The sequence below is a fragment of the Camellia sinensis genome, chromosome 8, assembly GCF_055761805.1.
Source record: "Camellia sinensis isolate YWXY chromosome 8, ASM5576180v1, whole genome shotgun sequence".
NCBI lineage: Eukaryota > Viridiplantae > Streptophyta > Magnoliopsida > Ericales > Theaceae > Camellia > Camellia sinensis.
In genome coordinates this window covers 17430495-17448321 of record NC_138968.1, presented here as the reverse complement: position 1 = coordinate 17448321, position 17827 = coordinate 17430495, and the positions used below count along the sequence as shown (strand labels likewise).

The window sequence follows — 17827 nt, the reverse complement described above, 5'->3', positions numbered from 1 at the left end:
TGCTTCACCTAGGCCCATGCAGAGGTCTGAGGTCTTATCCAAAGTTTTAGAGGTATATATTATATTTTCTTTTAGGGTTTTTATTGTAGATTGGTTAAGTTTAGATGTTCAAAGTTCTGTAATTTTTATTCCATGTACTGGATTTGATCTCCTTTCTTCTATGAACGTAATCATATTGCCGAATCACGTTTAAATTATATTTTGTATATTTAATTTATTTCTCTTTATTGTAAATGCCATAACATACAATTAAAAATTTTAGGTGTTGTACAGTGTCAAAGCAATATTTTTAAACAATGACAAATGAATCCAAATTAAACAAAAATTTATACTTGCAAAGTTCCAATGAAGCTAGTTTTAACAAGGAAAATCTTTCAAGAAAAATTGAAATGCAATCCAACGGAAGCTACCTAAACGAAATACTAAGTTTTCGTACAAAAATTTAATCTAATGATGCATATATAGTTTCCCCATCATATGTTTAATAAGGCTGCCTCAATAATACATAAGCAACAGAGGATGCCAACAAATATAATTTACTTAAATATGAAGCATTTGATATGAAACCATTTAAGGTTCACTTACATTCAAAGTGATGGAATTTATACATTCACCTAATGGCATAGGCAAATCTGTAGGATTTGTGTCAATTTTATTATCTTCAGTTGGCATCTCTTGTGAGCATAGAAAAGGTTTGGGAGGCATCTGCAATTGTTCAACATTCCCTTCAAGCATTTCTACAACTTTGTTCATCGAAGGACGGTCACTAGGCTTCATTTGTATGCACCACAAAGCCACAATTATCATCTTCTTCACCATCACCCCTTCCTCCTCATTAGTCTCTCCCATTTCTATGTCCCTTCCTTCTTTGAATTGATCATAAATCCAAGTAGGAAAGTAAATTTGGCTTGTATGATCAGCAAAGGCATTCAAATTCCTCCTCCTACCAGTCATTTCCATCAACAACATTCCAAAACTGTAAACATCAGCTTTATATGAAACGCCTCCAATATTTTTGTAGAATAACTCTGGAGCCATATAACCCATTGTCCCCCTTGCTGCAGTCAAAGTCACAATGCTATCATCAGTTGAATACAATTTTGCAAGCCCAAAGTCGGAAACTTTTGGAGTAAAATTCTCATCAAGAAGAATGTTGTGAGGCTTGATATCAAAATGCAAAATTTGCATGTCACAACCCCGATGTAAATATTCAATCCCGCGAGCCACTCCTAGAGAAATCTCATACATTTGCTTACAACTCAATGGTATATATCCTTCTTGAGAAAATATATACTTTTCCAGAGACCCATTTGGCATGAAGTCATATATAAGAGCTCTCTTAGATCTCTCTGCACAATATCCAATTAGCTGAACCACATTAACATGATGAATCCTTCCTATGGTAGCAACTTCATTGATAAATTCTTGTCCATTGGCTTTGGGCTTGCCCAATACTTTTATCGCTACAAGATGACCACTTCTAAGCTTTCCTTTGTAGACAGAGCCATAGCCTCCTTCTCCCAACTTGTCCTTGAAACCTTTGGCCATCTTTTTAATATCTAAGTAAGAGTAGCTAATTGGCATGAGGCGATTTTGACTTCGTAGATAACCTTCAATGTTATCGAACATCGATAAATGCCTTCTCTTAAACTTACGGATTAAAAACGCAAACGCACATAAGGCAAATAGAATTCTTGCCAAAAGGATTACTCCTGTATATAAAAATCACAAGATGACTAATTAAAAATCATTTTTTGTCTTGCCATTGTTAGAATTTAGAAGTATTTACCTTAGTGGTGGACAAACATCCGGTCAGATTCAGACTCAGTTGGATTTAAGTTAAGAAATATATAGAAAACTCTTATGCCCAAGTCCAACCTAGTCTGACTTCGGGCCTAGAAGTCTTAGCCCTAAACTATTACAATCCCGAGCCCACCAACAAGCCCATATATTAAATAAAAACTAATATTATAAAACTTATAATTAATAATTTTATATCCACAAAAACTAAATATCAAGCCATATCCTAGGTATAAATTTTCTATAAGTATATACATATTAATAGGTAATATTATGGTAAAAATGTGTGTACTATAAACGAGTTATAATATTTGTGGATTTAATACCAACAAATGTCATAACTCAATTCTATGGAAGTTATAAAAATAAAAAAATAAAAAAAAATTATAACCAAACACCACAGAAGATATAACGAAAAAAAATTTGAATCATAACTAAAATAATATAATAATTAATATTATAATGAGTCATAACTAACACCACAATATATATAACTAAGTTATATAATTAAGTAATAATTAATGCCATAATAGGTCATAATCAAATACTATAAATGTTGTAATTACGGGGGCATATGGTATATAACATTTCTCATAATATATGTTAACAATTGGGTCAAATCAGGCCACAAGAAACATTCCTAAATCCAACCCATTAAGCAGGCTTGAAAAGTCATCCTAACCCAACTTTGTGAGCTTAAATATCAATCTTAAGTCTTAAAAAACACAAGCTTGACAGCCCATCAGGTCGGTGCCCAATCCTAATCCACCTCAAAATTAATTGACAAAATAACTTTTTCCAGTTAAAAAGGGGAGTAATTTACCTGCGATTTTGAGATCGTAACCCCAATTACGAACTATAAGAAAAATTAAACAAAAATCAGCCGACATGAAGAAAAATTACAAATAAATTAAACTAAAATCCAGAAAGGAAAAAGGAACTCACATGGACACTCCGAAGGATCAATCGATGAATCTGGAAGTTTAAAGACACACCGCCTTAAAACTAACCATAATGAAATATTCAATTAGTCTTAATTATCAAAATGATCAAAAGCCTCTTGATAGAAATGAGAAAAGTAACCGGATGAGATCCAACAATTTGAACATTGGTATGATAAAATTGCACCACAACATATAAGAGTTTTAGGAATTAATATTTTTGGTCTTTAAAAATAAAAATTTTGTTACCTTAATTTCTGTTACCTCTTGATACAAAAGATATTAATTTCTGTTGTCGCAAGAATAATTGTTAAAATATTGTTTTGAAAAGTCAAAAACAAAGTTTTTAGCAACAAAATTTTGAAAATGAATAAGGAGCTTTTATTGTTTTCTTCCAAACAACTTTTGAATTAAATATTATGTGATTGCTCACTACAATTAATTAAGATTTTAAAGATTAAAATTTAAAGATAAAAGTACAGTACTTGTTAGGAAAGAAAGAAATATTTGTGTTGTCAGGAGTGTTATTATTATATTTTTAGCAACGGAATTCGAACATTAGTATTGTGTGGAAAAACGCAGGAGCAACTTACCAAAGGTTAGTAATAAAGATGTTCAAACACCTGATTGGCAAAACGGTAGAAATCTGCATCGATGACATGGTCGTGAAGACCAAGGAATCTAAGGGTCATCTTGCCGACCTAAAAGAGGTCTTTGATATACTCAAAACATACCGGCTCCGACTCAACGCATCAAAGTGCGCGTTTGGAGTTGGATCAGGTAAGTTTTTAGGGTATCTGGTAACAAGAAAGGGCATTGAGGCCAGCCCAGACCAAATCAAGGCCATCCTAGAGCTAAAGAGCCCGACGTCGGCAAAACAGGTTCAGATGCTTACTGGAAGGGCCGCAGCCCTAAACAGATTCATCAGCAGAAGCTCAGATAAGTGCAGACCCTTCTTCAACTTGGTGAAAAAAGCCACAGACTTTCTGTGGACAGAAGAATGCGAAGCCGCTTTGACCGATCAGAAGAAGTACTTGACCACAACTCCAGTTCTTTCCAATCCAGAACCAGAGGAAGAACTTTTTTGTACTTGGCAGTTTCAGAACACGCAGTCAGTGCAGTACTAATCCGAGAAGAAACAGGGGAGCAAAAGGCTGTTTACTATGTAAGCAAAACCTTGGCCAGCGCAGAAACAAGGTATCTACCACTGGAGAAATTAACGCTAGCCTTAGTAACGGCTTCAAAGAAGTTGAACCATTACTTTCAGGCGCACAAGATTTTGGTCCTAACAGAGCATCCACTGAAGTCCTTGTTGCAACAAGGAGACTTAACAGGAAGGATAGCAAGATGGGCAGTAGCCCTGGGTCAGTATGACCTGGAGTTCAGGCCGAGAACAGCAATTAAAGGCCAAGTTTTGGCTGACTTCGTGGCAAAATTCACGCCCAAAACCATCGAACATCGGGCTCCGTTGAGCCAGGATGAGCATTGTCCCAGCAAGCAAGGAGAATCCCAGCCAAAGGCAAAAGAGCAAAGGAAGGAAAAACTCAGGCCCTGCAGCATCTACATCGGCGACTTATTTAGACTGTTTGTCGATGGAAGTTCGAACCGACAAGGAGCAGGGGCAGGAGTACTGCTGATATCTCCAGATGGAGAAATAATAGAACAATCCATCCGTTTAGGGTTCAAGGCCTCAAACAATGAAGCAGAATACGAAGCATTAATTGCAGGACTAAAACTGGCAGCACCAGCAGAAGCAGATGAGGTAATAGTTTTTTGTGATTCACAACTTATTGTTAACCAGTCAACAGGAGAATTTGCAGCCAGGGACAAAAGGATGTCAGCATATGCAAAAGAGGTCATCAGATTGGCAGCCCTATTTCAGAACTGTCGATTACTCTAAGTTGGCCGAGATGACAACACCCACGCCGACTCGTTGGCTAACCTGGCAAGTTCAATGCAGACTGGAAAAATAAGGACAATTATGATCGACTATATGTCAGGCCCGAGCATAGAACCACAGAGCACAGAGCAAGAAGCAATGTGCGTGGACTTGGGACCAAGCTGGATGGATGCAATCGTTACATTCCTAAAAGAGAGAAAGCTGCCAGAAGACCATAAGGAGGCACATAAAGTCAAATTGAAATCAGCAAGATTCAGTCTGACAGAAGATGGACACCTCTACAGAAGGTCCTTCACTGGACCCCTTTTAAGGTGCGTACACCCTTTGCAGGTTAAAGATTTTCTATACGAGATTCATGAAGGGATTTGTGGAAGCCATGCTGGGGGCAGATCATTAGCCCACAGGGCCATTACCCAGGGGTATTGGTGGCCCTACATGCAAAAGGATACTGAAGCCTACGTGAAGAAGTATGAACAGTGCCAAAGGTTTACATCAGCCAGCTGCTGACCTGAACCCAGCATCCAGCCCTTGGCCGTTTGCCCAATGGGGCATAGATCTTGTTGGGCATCTTCCCCAGGCAACTGGGCAGAGAAAATACTTGCTGGTAGCAACAGATTACTTTACGAAGTGGATAGAGGCAGAACCTCTTGCCAAAATCCGAGATGGGGACGTCAAGAACTTTATATGGAGAAACATCATCACCAGATTTGGCCTTCCAAGAGCAATAATTGCCGACAACGGAACGCAGTTTGACAGCAAGCTCATCAAAAACTTCTGCGCAAAATTCAAGATAAAGAATTACTTTTCAACACCAAGTTTTTCCCAAAGCAATGGGCAAGCAGAAGCATCCAACAAAGTAATTTTGGATGGAATAAAGAAGAGGCTGCAGGCAGCAAAAGGAAAGTGGGTAGACGAGTTGCCCAACGTACTTTGGGCATATCGGACTACGCCGAGAAGGTCAACAGGGGAATCCCCCTTTGCCATGGCTTATGGCACAGAAGCAGTCATCCCATTGGAGATCGGCATCCCAGGGATCAGAACCCAGGGAGTAGAGAATGGCACCAATGACATACTCTTAGCCCGAGATCTGGATCTTTTGGAAGAACGAAGAGAGAAAGCTGCAATTCAGCTCGCAGTATACCAGCAACAGCTTACTAGAACAAGAAGGTCAATCCAAGAGATTTTCAAGTCGGCGACCTAGTCCTGAGAAAAGTCGTCGGCAACAAGAAGGATCCTAGAGAGGGCAAGCTTAGCCCAAACTGGGAAGGACCCTACAGAATTACTTCGGTATTAGGCAATGGAGCTTATCGGCTTGAAGATAACGAGGGCAAAGCACTGCCAAGACCTTGGAACACTTGTAATTTGAAATTCTTCTATCATTAGATGTGCACTATTTTTGGCCGATGTCATCAATAAAATCTTTTCCCTTTTCTTTAAAACACATATGATTGATAAAGTTACATATGGGTGTTTTTGGAGACATGAATAATGAGAACCCAAGTAGAACTCAGGTTCACATTGGGGGCAGAAAGAAAACAGAGACACTTAATTCACTTGTTGAAATTTGTAGCAATTTACAAGTTGGAGTTAAGCTGATTCCTTATCTTTACTTGTTGAAATTTGTAGCAATTTACAAGTTGGAGTTAAGCTGATTCCTTATCTTCACTTGTTGAAATTTGTAGCAATTTACAAGTCGAAGTTAAGCCGAGATTATTCCTTAATTCACTTGTTGAAATTTGTAACAATTTACAAGTTGGAGTTAAGCTGATTCCTTATCTTCACTTGTTGAAATTTGTAGCAATTTACAAGTCGAAGTTAAGCCGAGATTATTACTTAATTCACTTGTTGAAATTTGTAGCAATTTACAAGTTGGAGTTAAGCTGATTCCTTATCTTCACTTGTTGAAATTTATAACAATTTACAAGTTGAAGTTAACCTGAGATGGTTCCTTATCTTCAGTTGTTGAAATTTGTAGCAATTTACAAATTGAAGTTAAGCCGAGATTACTGTTTCTCTTCACTTGTTGAAATTTGTACCAATTTACAAGTCGAAGTGAAGCCGAGGTTATAGTTTGCACACTTATAGCAATCTACAGGTTGGTCCAACCAAAGAAGATGCTTAACACTTGTTGAAATTTGTAGCAATTTACAAGATAATGTTAAGCTGACATGTGATCATCTGTTGAAATTTGCAGCAATTTGCAGGATGAGGTAAAAGCTAAGTATATTGTTTAAACACTTGTTGAAATTTGTAGCAATTTACAAGTAGATCATTGCTTAAACACTTGTTATAACTTGAGAAAAGTTTACAGTATATGATAAAACTTATTGAAATTAGTAGCAATTTACAAGTAGGTTAGACTAAGATCACTGTCTAAACACTTGATTGAAACATTGAAAAACGTTCGCAAAGTTGACATTGAATAGTATATGTCTTACACTTGTTGAAATTTATGAAAAGTTTGTAGGACAGTATCTTGCCGAAGTAAAGCTTGTAGTTACTATACCCGAGATATGTAACCCCGAGAGGATTGTACAAAGGTGGCAAAATATGAAAGGCATACAAAATATTCTAAGTATAGAACTATGCAGAAGCAAATCAAGGGAAATTAAAAAGCATCCATAGAAAAACAGTTGCAGTTGTGTACAAAAGAAGGCACTACGGCCTACCAGAAGTAAATTGTTTCGAAATAACAAAGAAAGGCACATCGGCCATGAAAGGAAGCTTATATTGTCCAGAAAACAAAACAAAGTACAAGGGTGCAAAAGAAAAGACAAGAGAGTTAAGACTTTTCAGCATCAGCAACTGACTGGATCTGAACCTCAGAAATCTCTTGAAGAGATACCTCAACTTCCTCATCTGCAACAATCTCGGCGTTGATCTCAGCAAGGGTTTCATCAACGCTCTTGCCGATTTGAGGAATGTCGGATGAACCCTGCTCCGGTGTAGCCTCCCTGATAACTTCATCATCTTGAGTCAGGTCTAGGACCTACTCATTCAAAGAAGGAGACTTAGCCCCAACAGCCTCCTTGGATTTTCTTATTAAACCCTCCTCCTCACCCCCCTCCACATCTTCAGACTCAGATTCAGATTCTTCTTCAGGATGACCTAGAGGAGGAGAGGGAGGGAATGGCAGAGGGATATCATCAGCCTTGCGCAATGGCGAGTCATCTGGGATGTTGAGCTTTTTGGCAAGGGCCATCCAACCAAGGGAGAAGCCCCTGTTGCATGCCTGCCTAACTTGCAGTTTATACTCCTCAGTGACGTCGGCCATTCCTTGAGCATAAGCCTTCTCGTCAGCCTCCTTAATCTCAGCATCTTTGGTAACTAAGGCCTCCTGAAGTTCCTTTTTGGCTTGGACCTTTTTTTCCTCGGCCTCTCTCTTTTCGGCCTCGGCGACCTTCTTAATAGCCTCGGCAGATTCGGCCTTTTCCTCGGCAAGGGTTTGGGCTTTGGTGGCAGCCTCAGCCTGGTCTTCCAGTTTTTTCATCTTTAATTGAAAAGTTTTGTTCTCCTTTTTAAGGGCAGAAACCTCTCTTTTCAGGTCGACCAACTTTGGTCTATTTTCAAAAGCTTGCATGGAGAGAGAGTGGGCATGTTGGATGGCCTGAAAGAACACAAGGCACAAATTGTTACAAGATTTTACAAAGTAAGAGAGAAAACAAATTTCAGCACGAAGGCACTTACTTGGACAGAGCGTTGCAGCATAAAGGCATAGTTCTCATACTCACTCATCTTGGCATTCCGCTTAAGATCGCCTGGGAGGAGTAGAGCAGTACTGAGTGCCATGCCGACGTTTATATCATCGGCGCTGTCGTTGGCAAGGACAGGCTTATCCTCTAGAGTGATCTCAGGTGTCCAGGGGACTTTTGGTATTCTGGAACCCGAGGTCGTCGCAGACGATGACCTCGGCTTCTTTGATTGGGTGGACTCTGATGGCTGGGCCTCAGCAGACCTTTTTGCAGAAGCAGAAGCAGTTTTTTTACTCTCAGCCAAATGTGAGATGGGCAGAGCATCCTCAGCCTCAACCTCAGTAGCTTTGGCCTTGGACTGGGCCTTTTTGATTCTTTTTGGCTTTGGTGGGGACATGGATTGAGTCAGAACAACATCAACGTCGGCAGGTAGGTCGGCTAAGAGATCTACAGCAACAGGCTTCGGGCGACCCATCTCAGCAGTTTTGACAAGTCGTCGCCGACGTTTTCTTTCTGGTATTGGGATTAAGTATGGAGCTGAAGTTGATGGTTGATCGGCTGGGTCAGAGGTTGACCCTTGATCAGCCCGAGATGTTGATGTGGTTTGTAAAGTGGTAGCAGAGGGAGGAGATAAGCTCTTCTTCTTCCTTTTTGGGACGTCGGGCAGTGTAGACTTGTACGTCGGAATAAAATTCAGTACCAGTGGAGCCTTGCGCTTTTGGATTGGCAGATCTAGGAGCCTCTTTAAGTCTTTGCTGGGAACGTAGGATTGGCGAAAGTCTTTTGGTGGCTTACAAATGTCTGCAAGAAGAAACAAACATTAGAAACAGATAAAATATTGAAGACTTGAACAGAAACAACTAAGTATTGACGCTGGGCTCTTACCCTTGCCCTCTTTAACTAATCGGGGAAGAGGGTAGAGATGGGTGTCCTCGTCTGCGCCAAACTCCCAATTTCCCGAAGCAATAACATAATCATCTCCAGCCCCCTTGTTGGAATCTGGAAGGTCGGCTACGATTTTGAATTTAGTGGACCTCGGCTTGAGGTAATAGACGTACCCTTTTTCCTTCAGGTTAAGGGGGCACATGGTATAACAGTACTGGATGTCGGCAAGGGTGATCCTAGCATTCTCCTGCCTAGTTAAAACTATGATGCCATTGATCACTCGATAAGAGTTTATGGCCAGTTGCATAGGGTTCAACTTGTAAAAGTGAAGAATTTCACGAAAGAGAATGTTAAGAGGGAGCCGGAGTCCACACTCAGTAAAAGCTACTATGGGAAAGGGCATTGAATCATCTGTGGGCATGATGGAGTCGTTATCTTCAGCCAGCCTCAGATGGACATCGGCAGGAATAGAGAATTCTTGCCTAAAGTACTCAAGTTTGGTCGGGGTGTCTACCCTATGTCTCCACATACCCATAACGTCGGCCTAAGGTCAGAAGGCTTGGTTTCAGAAAGAAGATGCTTTTAAGGGGTTATCGGGACCTCGGCGAAACCCTAGGTATATGCTGCTAAGGATTGTTTCAGTTTTTTCCTAAGAATTGATAGGTTCAATAGACAAATCCCAAACCTAAATCTATGAAAGCAAAGATTGAAAGCAAAAATTGAAGGTAGAGATCTGGCAAAGGCACAAAAAATAGAAAACAAAGGCGAAGTTTCAGAAACAAGAACAGTATGAAGAATACGAGAAATAAAGGACCAAGATCAGTGGCAAAAATACAGTGAAATGGTGCAACGGTACGTGTGTTCAAGATATAGGCAAGGGCCAAATCAATAAGTAAAACACATTCAGATGTATGATTCACAAAATAGATATTTGAGCAAGGCAGTAATAACAGGAGATTCCAGAAATAGTCAAGAATTGAAATCAGAAAGAATAGTGGCTTACCAAAGAAATTGAAGCCGGAATAGAATTCGCCGAAGATAGACGACGGTTACTGAAGTACCAGAGTGGTAAAAGCTTCACCTGAAAGACGAACGAAGACGGTTGCAGAACTTGGAACCTTAGCAATGGCGGATTGAAGAAGCAAGGGCTTTAGAGAGAGAAAAGCAAGTAAATTGAATACAAAGGTAAGGAAAGAAAGAGGGAAAAAACAAAGTTTTGTTAAAAACTTGAAATGGCGGCAAAACAGGGCATTTAATGCGCCTAGAACATCGCACACGTCAGACTGCGCAGACAGATTAAGACGGCTTACAAGCGCGTCATAGGCACGGGCCAATAAAGATGAAACGTGTGCAGGAAACGGTTGAGAAGTGATGCATGACAGCTCATGCACATGGAAAAGTTCATTTGAGTTCTTGTTCTTGAAAACAAGACATATCGGCTTGACATGAATGATCTCGGCCGAAGAGTTCTTAGGCCGAGGTACTAGAAGACAATACAAATATAGGTTCCATCACCTCAGAATGCCGAGGTAACAGAACCTAGGGGGCAGTTGTGGGGATATTATTTTCTGAATACCAACACGTGGCAAGGTGACGCCAACGTGTCAGCCGACGTGTCAGCCGAGGTGCCACGTGTCCTGGTTGTGACGCTGAGGTTATCTCGGCAAGGCCGAGGTTGACTCCGAAGATATCGGAATCCTAGATAAGCGGATAATGGATTAGGGGCAAGAGTCCTAGAGTAAAGAGAAGACTTAGCCAAGATAAGGATAAAACTCTTGGGGAGTTTATCTTTATCTCTTGAAGAGTCCAAAGTCAGTATTGAATTGGAGTCCATAGAAGTCAGGCTTCTAGTGAGACTTGGATTGAGTAAACTATAAAAGAGAGGCACCCCCGTGGGTCTAAGGTACGCAGTTTTATGCTTAAGCTTGTGAGTTTAGCACTTGATTATCTTTGAGAAATATACTGACTTGATCGTCGGAGTGCCCCCGGGTGGAAGAACCACCGCCGGAGCCTTTTCTTTCTGTTGCAGGTTTGCTGAAGCCATCTATTCTGCCGGTGCTCTCCAGCTGATTACTAGGTGGGCAGTGTGGTCAGAAAATTACCCACACAAGTATTATCATTTTACGACCAAAATTTGCCTCCAATTTTTTTTTTTTTTTTTTTTGGAATCAAATTATTTTGTTACTACAATGCATTTATTAGCGACATTTACAAATTTTTGTCACTAAAAGCCATGTTTTTGACTTTTTAAAACATATTTTTAATGACTATCATCACAACGACATGAATATATCCCCAAATATTTTTTGCAATAAAAATTTCACTCTCTTATAGTTGTAATGACTTTGAAACAAATATGAATGCAGAAGGGAGCACACTTACACATGAAGTCTTTACTCAACTGATCTGCATTTTTTGAAAGAGATAAAGAGTGTTAGAGACCAAAGCATTCTTCCTTGGAATGTAGACAATAGGACCTATCAATTGTATCTATTTTCAATGAAGTGTTGGCACATAATGTGGTAGATTAAAAGTGATATAAAAATGTGACAAATCTAACATTATTCATATTTGATTCATTGATATGAAAGTGAAATGAAATGATTATTTTACTTGAATTTTATTTTCACATAAGCACAACAATTAAGGGGTGAAAAACAGAGCATGAGTCCCCCATCAAGAAAATAAAAAAATTAAAAAAGAAAAAAAACAGAGCAGGAGATTGATAGAAACTAGTGAAAATTAACTACTAGGAGATAAAAGGTCACTCCCAAAGCCTGATTTCTCCTTTAATTTTACAAACTAGTGTTCCATTTGGCTTCTTGTTTTTCAATTTGTACAATACAAATTTTGTACTTTCAAAATGATCTTGCGGATTAACTGCATACCATACTTTTTTATTTAGAAAAAAAAAAAAAACCCAATGTATATTCCAGGGTAATTACACTCTCATAGTTTCACTTAGTTTTTGTGGCTGGACTACCCTTCTGTCCAGATACTATTCGGACTTGTGAGACCTGCCATAGGTTCTATTTCGACAATTTAAATCATCAATTTTGTAAGATCTTGCATGTATATCATCTCTCCAAAAAAAAAATAATAATAATAATTCAATCTGATAATCCAAACTTGTTTAATTTATTGTGTTTGTCACAAAAAAATAAAAATAAAATAGGCAGTCTATTTTAAAAAATATACTTATCATCTATTTTTTGGAGACATTTCAATAAATTGAATAGATTGTAATTATTAGATTTTTTTAATTTGTGAATAATATACATGAAGGGTTCTACAAAATAAATTATTCAAATTATCGAAATAAAACTTGGGATGAGCCCCATGAACTCGAACAACACTCTCCAGTCCAGAGATTTTGGAGTGCAAACAATTTGTTCCCTTGTTTTTTGAATATCTTCTAATTACATTGATCAAGTATCAGATTTCTAACTCTTGTTTTAATGCCGATTTATGAAAAAAAAAAAAAAAAAATCTCTTGTTTTAATGTGTTTCTCGGTCACCGACTATTTTAAATAAGTAAAAAATAAAACATAAGAATAAAAATAGAAGAATAAAAGTCCAAGGGTGAAAATGATGATTTGCACTATAAATTTTTAAAACAATTCTAGAATGATCAAATCAAGCAAGTCAAATTTAAGTTTCACAGATTTGTGAAATAATTGAGAAATTGAATCAGTATTATGAAGGTGGTGTCCGGCCCAGGGGAGCTTTTTGTGTTTCCTTCCAGACAAAATTCGAAATAAACCTTGTGTGATTGCTTAGAAATGAAACAGATATAGATGGAGGAGGGGGGAATACTTACTCCACAAGCCATGTTTCAAGAAATATTTCAAGTCAGCTGCAATTTTTGAAAGATTAAATAGTTAGAGATCAAAAATAGTCCCCTTGGACTCCAAAGGATATTAATGTGAGTAGGAAAGCAAGAGACTGATAGAAACTAGTAGAAATTAATTAGTTAAGCGCAAAGCCTGATCCCTCATTTAAATTTACAACCTTGTATTGTCTATCATGTCAAAATTATGTGTTCCATCTAGCTTCTTGTTTTTGAATTTGTACAAATAAACTATGCAGAACTTTGAATTTCTACAAATAAAGATACACCATGTGTATCTTTTGTATTTTTGTTACGGTGATATCAGCTCATCACTAATATGTAGAATAGAAAAACTCACTTTTCAAATGTAATTTCTTATTTCAAAATAAATTCTACACATATACATATAGTGAGGGTTTTAATGCATACATTATATTTTGTTATTGAAGGATAAATTTTTTTTTTTTTTCATAATTGTATGTAGGTACATGTATTGAATTTTATTGTAATATAGAAAAAAAAAAAATGTATAGCGTACGACCCTAAAAAGGTGTATCTGCTAAGAAAGGAAAGTCATGAATGTTTGTGATATGTAATATGATACTTAGTGGTAAAGTTACAAATCATAAATTTATGAGGTGCATTTTAAAGTTATGAACGGTGAAATTGTGGTAGTTCGTGATTTTTGTTATGACTTTGTAATTTTTGTTATGACATTTTAAGGAGAGAAAAGTTTTAGTAACTTTTGTGATGAGAAAAATTATGACATTTTATAATCCATGTTACGAAATTTTATAAAAAAGTAATGAAGTGTATAACATATGCACCTTTTTAGGGATGCAAATTATAAGCAACTCCATGTAATATTATTTGAAAAAATTACAAAAATAAGGCTGGGTTCTATCCTTATAACAAAATAAATTGTATATTTTTAATTTTATCAATTTAAATTCTAAATCTATTGATTTATTTTCAATCTTAATTATCTACCCATTTTTTATAAGTGAAATTGGCATAAAAAAGTATTTTAGACATTTTATATAAATTTGCATCGATTTTAATGATTAAATTATCATTTTTTGCTAAGTTCTACTTAACAAAAATAAGCGAATAATTTAGATTGAGATTTTTTTATTTATTTATAGAAATTAGGATTTAAATTGATAAAATTAAAAACTCAATATTTATTTTGTTATAAGAGATAATTTCTCCATATTTTTTTATTTGATAATAATAAAATGTTCATTATAAAAATAAAAATAAAAATAATATAAGATTAAAAAAAAGGTGATTTGGACATACACACTTGTTTTAATGTGTTTCTTTGTCACCGACTATTTTAAATAAGTAAAAAATAAAACATAAGAATAAAAGTTGGAGGGTGAAAATGATAATTTGCACTATAAATTTTTAAAAAAATTCTAGAATGATCAAATCAAGCAAGTCAAAATTTAAGTTTCACACGGATTTGTAAAATAGTTGAGAAAATGAATCAGTATTACGGAGGCTGTGTCCGGCGCAGGGGAGCTTTTTGTGTTTTCTTCTAGACAAAATTTGAAATAAACGTTATGTGATTGCTTAGAAATGAAACAGACATAGATGGAGGAGAGGGGAATACTTACACTTCAAGTGACGTTTCAACCCATCTGCCATTTTTGAAAGAATAAATAGTGTTAGTGATCAAAAACATTACTAGTCCCCTTAAAATACAGAGTATATTAATGTGAAAACGAGAACATGAGACTGGTAGAACTAGTAGAAATTAACTAGTTGAGCCTAAAGCCTGATTCCTCATTTAAATTTACAACCTCGTATTGTCTATTATTTCAACATTATGTGTTCCATCTAGCTTCTTGTTTTTGAATTTGTACAAATAAACTATGCAGAACTTTGAATAGCTACAAATAAAGATACACCATGTGTATCTCTTGTATTTTTGTAAGCGTGATATCAGCTCATCACTAATATGTAGAATAGAAAAACTCACTTTTCAAGTGTAATTTCTTATTTCAAAATAAATTCTACACATACACATATAGTGAGGGTTTTTATGCATACATTATGTTTTGTTATTGAAGGATAATTTTTTTTTTCTTTTTTCTTTTCATAATTGTATGTAGGTACGTGTATTGAATTTTATTGTAATATTGAAAAAAATGTATAGCGTACATCCCTAAAAAGGTATATATGGTAAGAAATGAAAGTTATGAATGTGATATGTAATATGATACTTTGTGGTAAAGTTACAAATAATAAATTTATAGTGTGCATTTTAAAGTTATGAATGGTAAAATTGTGATACTTTGTGATTTTTGTTATGATACTTTGTAATTTTTGTTATAACATTTTAAGGAGAGAAAAGTTTTAATGACTTTTGTGGTGAGAAAAATTATGACATGTTATAATCCATGTTACGAAATTTTATAAAAAAAAAATAATGAAAGTGTATAGCATGTGCATTTTTTTAGAGATGCAAATTATAAGCAACTCCATGTAATATTATTTGAAAAAATTACAAAAATAAGGCAGGGTTCTACCCTTATAACAAAATAAATTGTATATTATTAATTTTATTAATTTAAACTCTAAATTTTTTGATTTATTTTCGATCTAAATTATTTGTCCATTTTTTATAAGTAAAATTGGTGGAAAAAAATGTTTTAGACATTTTATATAGATTTACATTGATTTTAATAATTAAAATATCATTTTTTTTTTCAGTTTTACTTAACAAAAATAAGCAAATAACTTATATTGAGATTTTTTTTTATAGAAATTAAGATTTAAATTGATAAAATTAAAAAATCAATATTTTTTTTGTTATAAGAGATTATTTCTCCATATTTTTGTATTTGATAATAATAAAATGTTCATTATAAAAAGGGAAATGCTAGAGAGCTCTAAATCTAGAGCTCTAATTTGAGCTTTAGTGATGTGTCAAAGCAAAAAAACAAAAAACAAAACAAAACAAAGCACAAACATCACGTCAGGGTGAGTGTCACCTTCCCATTAGAGCTATTAGAGCTCTAAAACATTTTTGTTATAAAAAAAAAATAATAATAATAAAATAAGATTAAAAAAAAGGGTGTCTTGGACGTACGCACCTAGAAAGGCCGAAAACCCACGTAGACCATGGCAAACGGCGGCCGTGTAATTTTGAGTATGACTGGAGTAGCAATGCGCCTGAAGTCTGCAATATTCGTAGTTGTTGACATACCACTGAAGATCAAATCCATCAGCCAACGCGTTGTGGACCTCCAACAAGCTCGTCATGTTACGTTCTATTAAACGACCATCTGGAAGCCGCAACCTCATCGGAAAAAGCATGTCGACGCTGCATAAGTTTGCAACATCTGACCAATCAAGAGAATAGAGCCTTTCAAGAGAATGGTTTCCGACCAGAACGTATGAATGCTTTTTCGACGATGATGAACCTCTGACTCCTCCTTCTCCACCTCCTCCTCGTCCTCCTTTGTTTTCACAGAAAGCAGTACTAATATTACTAGTAGTGTCTATGTAGAGAGGAGATTTCACTGGTTTTTCACAACTCACTAACGCTACAAATGATTCTGGATAAATATAGTAATCTGTGGGACCTACTATTTTAGGAAATTTAGTAGGAGTTAAAGAATGAAGAGGAAGAGAAGAGCAATTATTCCTCTGTATCCCCACATCCACCAGGCTGATGGTGCCGAAGCCAGTTTCATAGTAGTTGATGGCCTGCACGTAGTATTTACCAGAAAACAAGTATACTACTGTCCGATTGTTTTCGCACTCAAGTTTCATATTCTTGTATCCACAATTATCAACTGGGTCGGATTTGAGTCGAAAGGGGAAAGTGATGTTATGGATATCTCCACAAGAAGAAGAATTACAACAATTTACACAAAAGAGAACATGAACAAGAAGGCTTATGTAACCAGCAGCAAAGAGGAGCCTTCCCCTAAACATGGATACACACGCACACTGGTTTAACAAGGAAACAGAACCTTAAATTTCTGTTGGCCACCACGAGAATCGTAGAGACTACAAATGTAAACAAGGCTTCCAATACAAGTAGCCACTTTGGTTCATAACACCATTTGTCTCCTAATTGAGATTTATAACCAAAACAATAATGTCATCGTAAATTACCATTACCCTCACCTCCCCTAAAGTTTTTTTTTTTCTTTTTTTTTTAAATTCAATTAATTTAACACTTTCAACATAATTACACTGTTATCTCTTGATACTTCAATTATTGGTTTTCTTAAAAAAGTGTTAATTATGGTTTTTTTTATTATTATTATTGTTTTAATTTTAAACTTTTGGACTTCATTAAAAAATTTGTTAGTTACTCTGTTTTTTGTTTACTTTGTTAACAAATGTTGATTACTTGTATTTGGTTTAATTTGTTAACAAGTGTTGATTATTCTTTATTTTATTTGTTTACTTTGTTAACAAATGTTGATTACTCTTTATTTTGCTAACAAGTGTTGATTACTTTTTTTATAGATAAAAAAGCAATACCCAATTTTATAATAATTTTCCGTCTGCTGATTTAGCGGTTGTTTGGGGTGTTCTAAATAAGTGTACTTTTTGTCTTTTTAGACTAAAAAGTTGAGAAAAAAAATATGAATGTTTGAGTTAACTTTTTGACTTTGTACGAAAAAATATATATTAAAAAATTGTATAAATAAGTATGTAGGAGAAGTTAGTGAAGTAGGCTGTACAAGTTGGGCAGTGCAGTCGGCTGGTTAGGAGATGGGAAAAGATCGCCTCCTTTTCGAACTTTAAT

The 17827-nt window shown here is 36.0% G+C and overlaps 1 protein-coding gene across 1 annotated transcript; it reads right to left on the bottom strand.

Annotated features, from left to right (window-relative positions):
* Positions 1-430: 430 nt before the first annotated feature.
* Positions 431-17197, bottom strand: LOC114301343 (rust resistance kinase Lr10). The gene is made up of 7 exons (XM_082882135.1): positions 16155-17197; positions 14673-14696; positions 13039-13074; positions 11601-11624; positions 2746-2805; positions 2624-2656; positions 431-1712 (listed from the first exon to the last, which is right to left on the bottom strand). Exons 1-7 carry the CDS (start codon positions 16999-17001, stop codon positions 571-573), a joined length of 2166 nt encoding a protein of 721 aa, XP_082738261.1. The 5' UTR covers positions 17002-17197; the 3' UTR covers positions 431-570.
* Between the last annotated feature and the right edge of the window lie 630 nt (positions 17198-17827).

What these genes read in the sequence shown, in the direction of transcription:
- LOC114301343 (XM_082882135.1), bottom strand. Translation starts at nt 17,001, where the DNA reads ATGTTTAGGGGAAGGCTCCTCTTTGCTGCTGGTTACATAAGCCTTCTT. An exon ending in GTTGAAACGTCACTTGAAGT is followed by an intron (nt 13,075 to 14,672) that starts GTAAGTATTCCC and finishes CAAAAATTGCAG; the next exon opens with CTGACTTGAAATATTTCTTG. An exon ending in TGATCCTTCGGAGTGTCCAT is followed by an intron (nt 2,657 to 2,745) that starts GTGAGTTCCTTT and finishes TTTTTCTTATAG; the next exon opens with TTCGTAATTGGGGTTACGAT.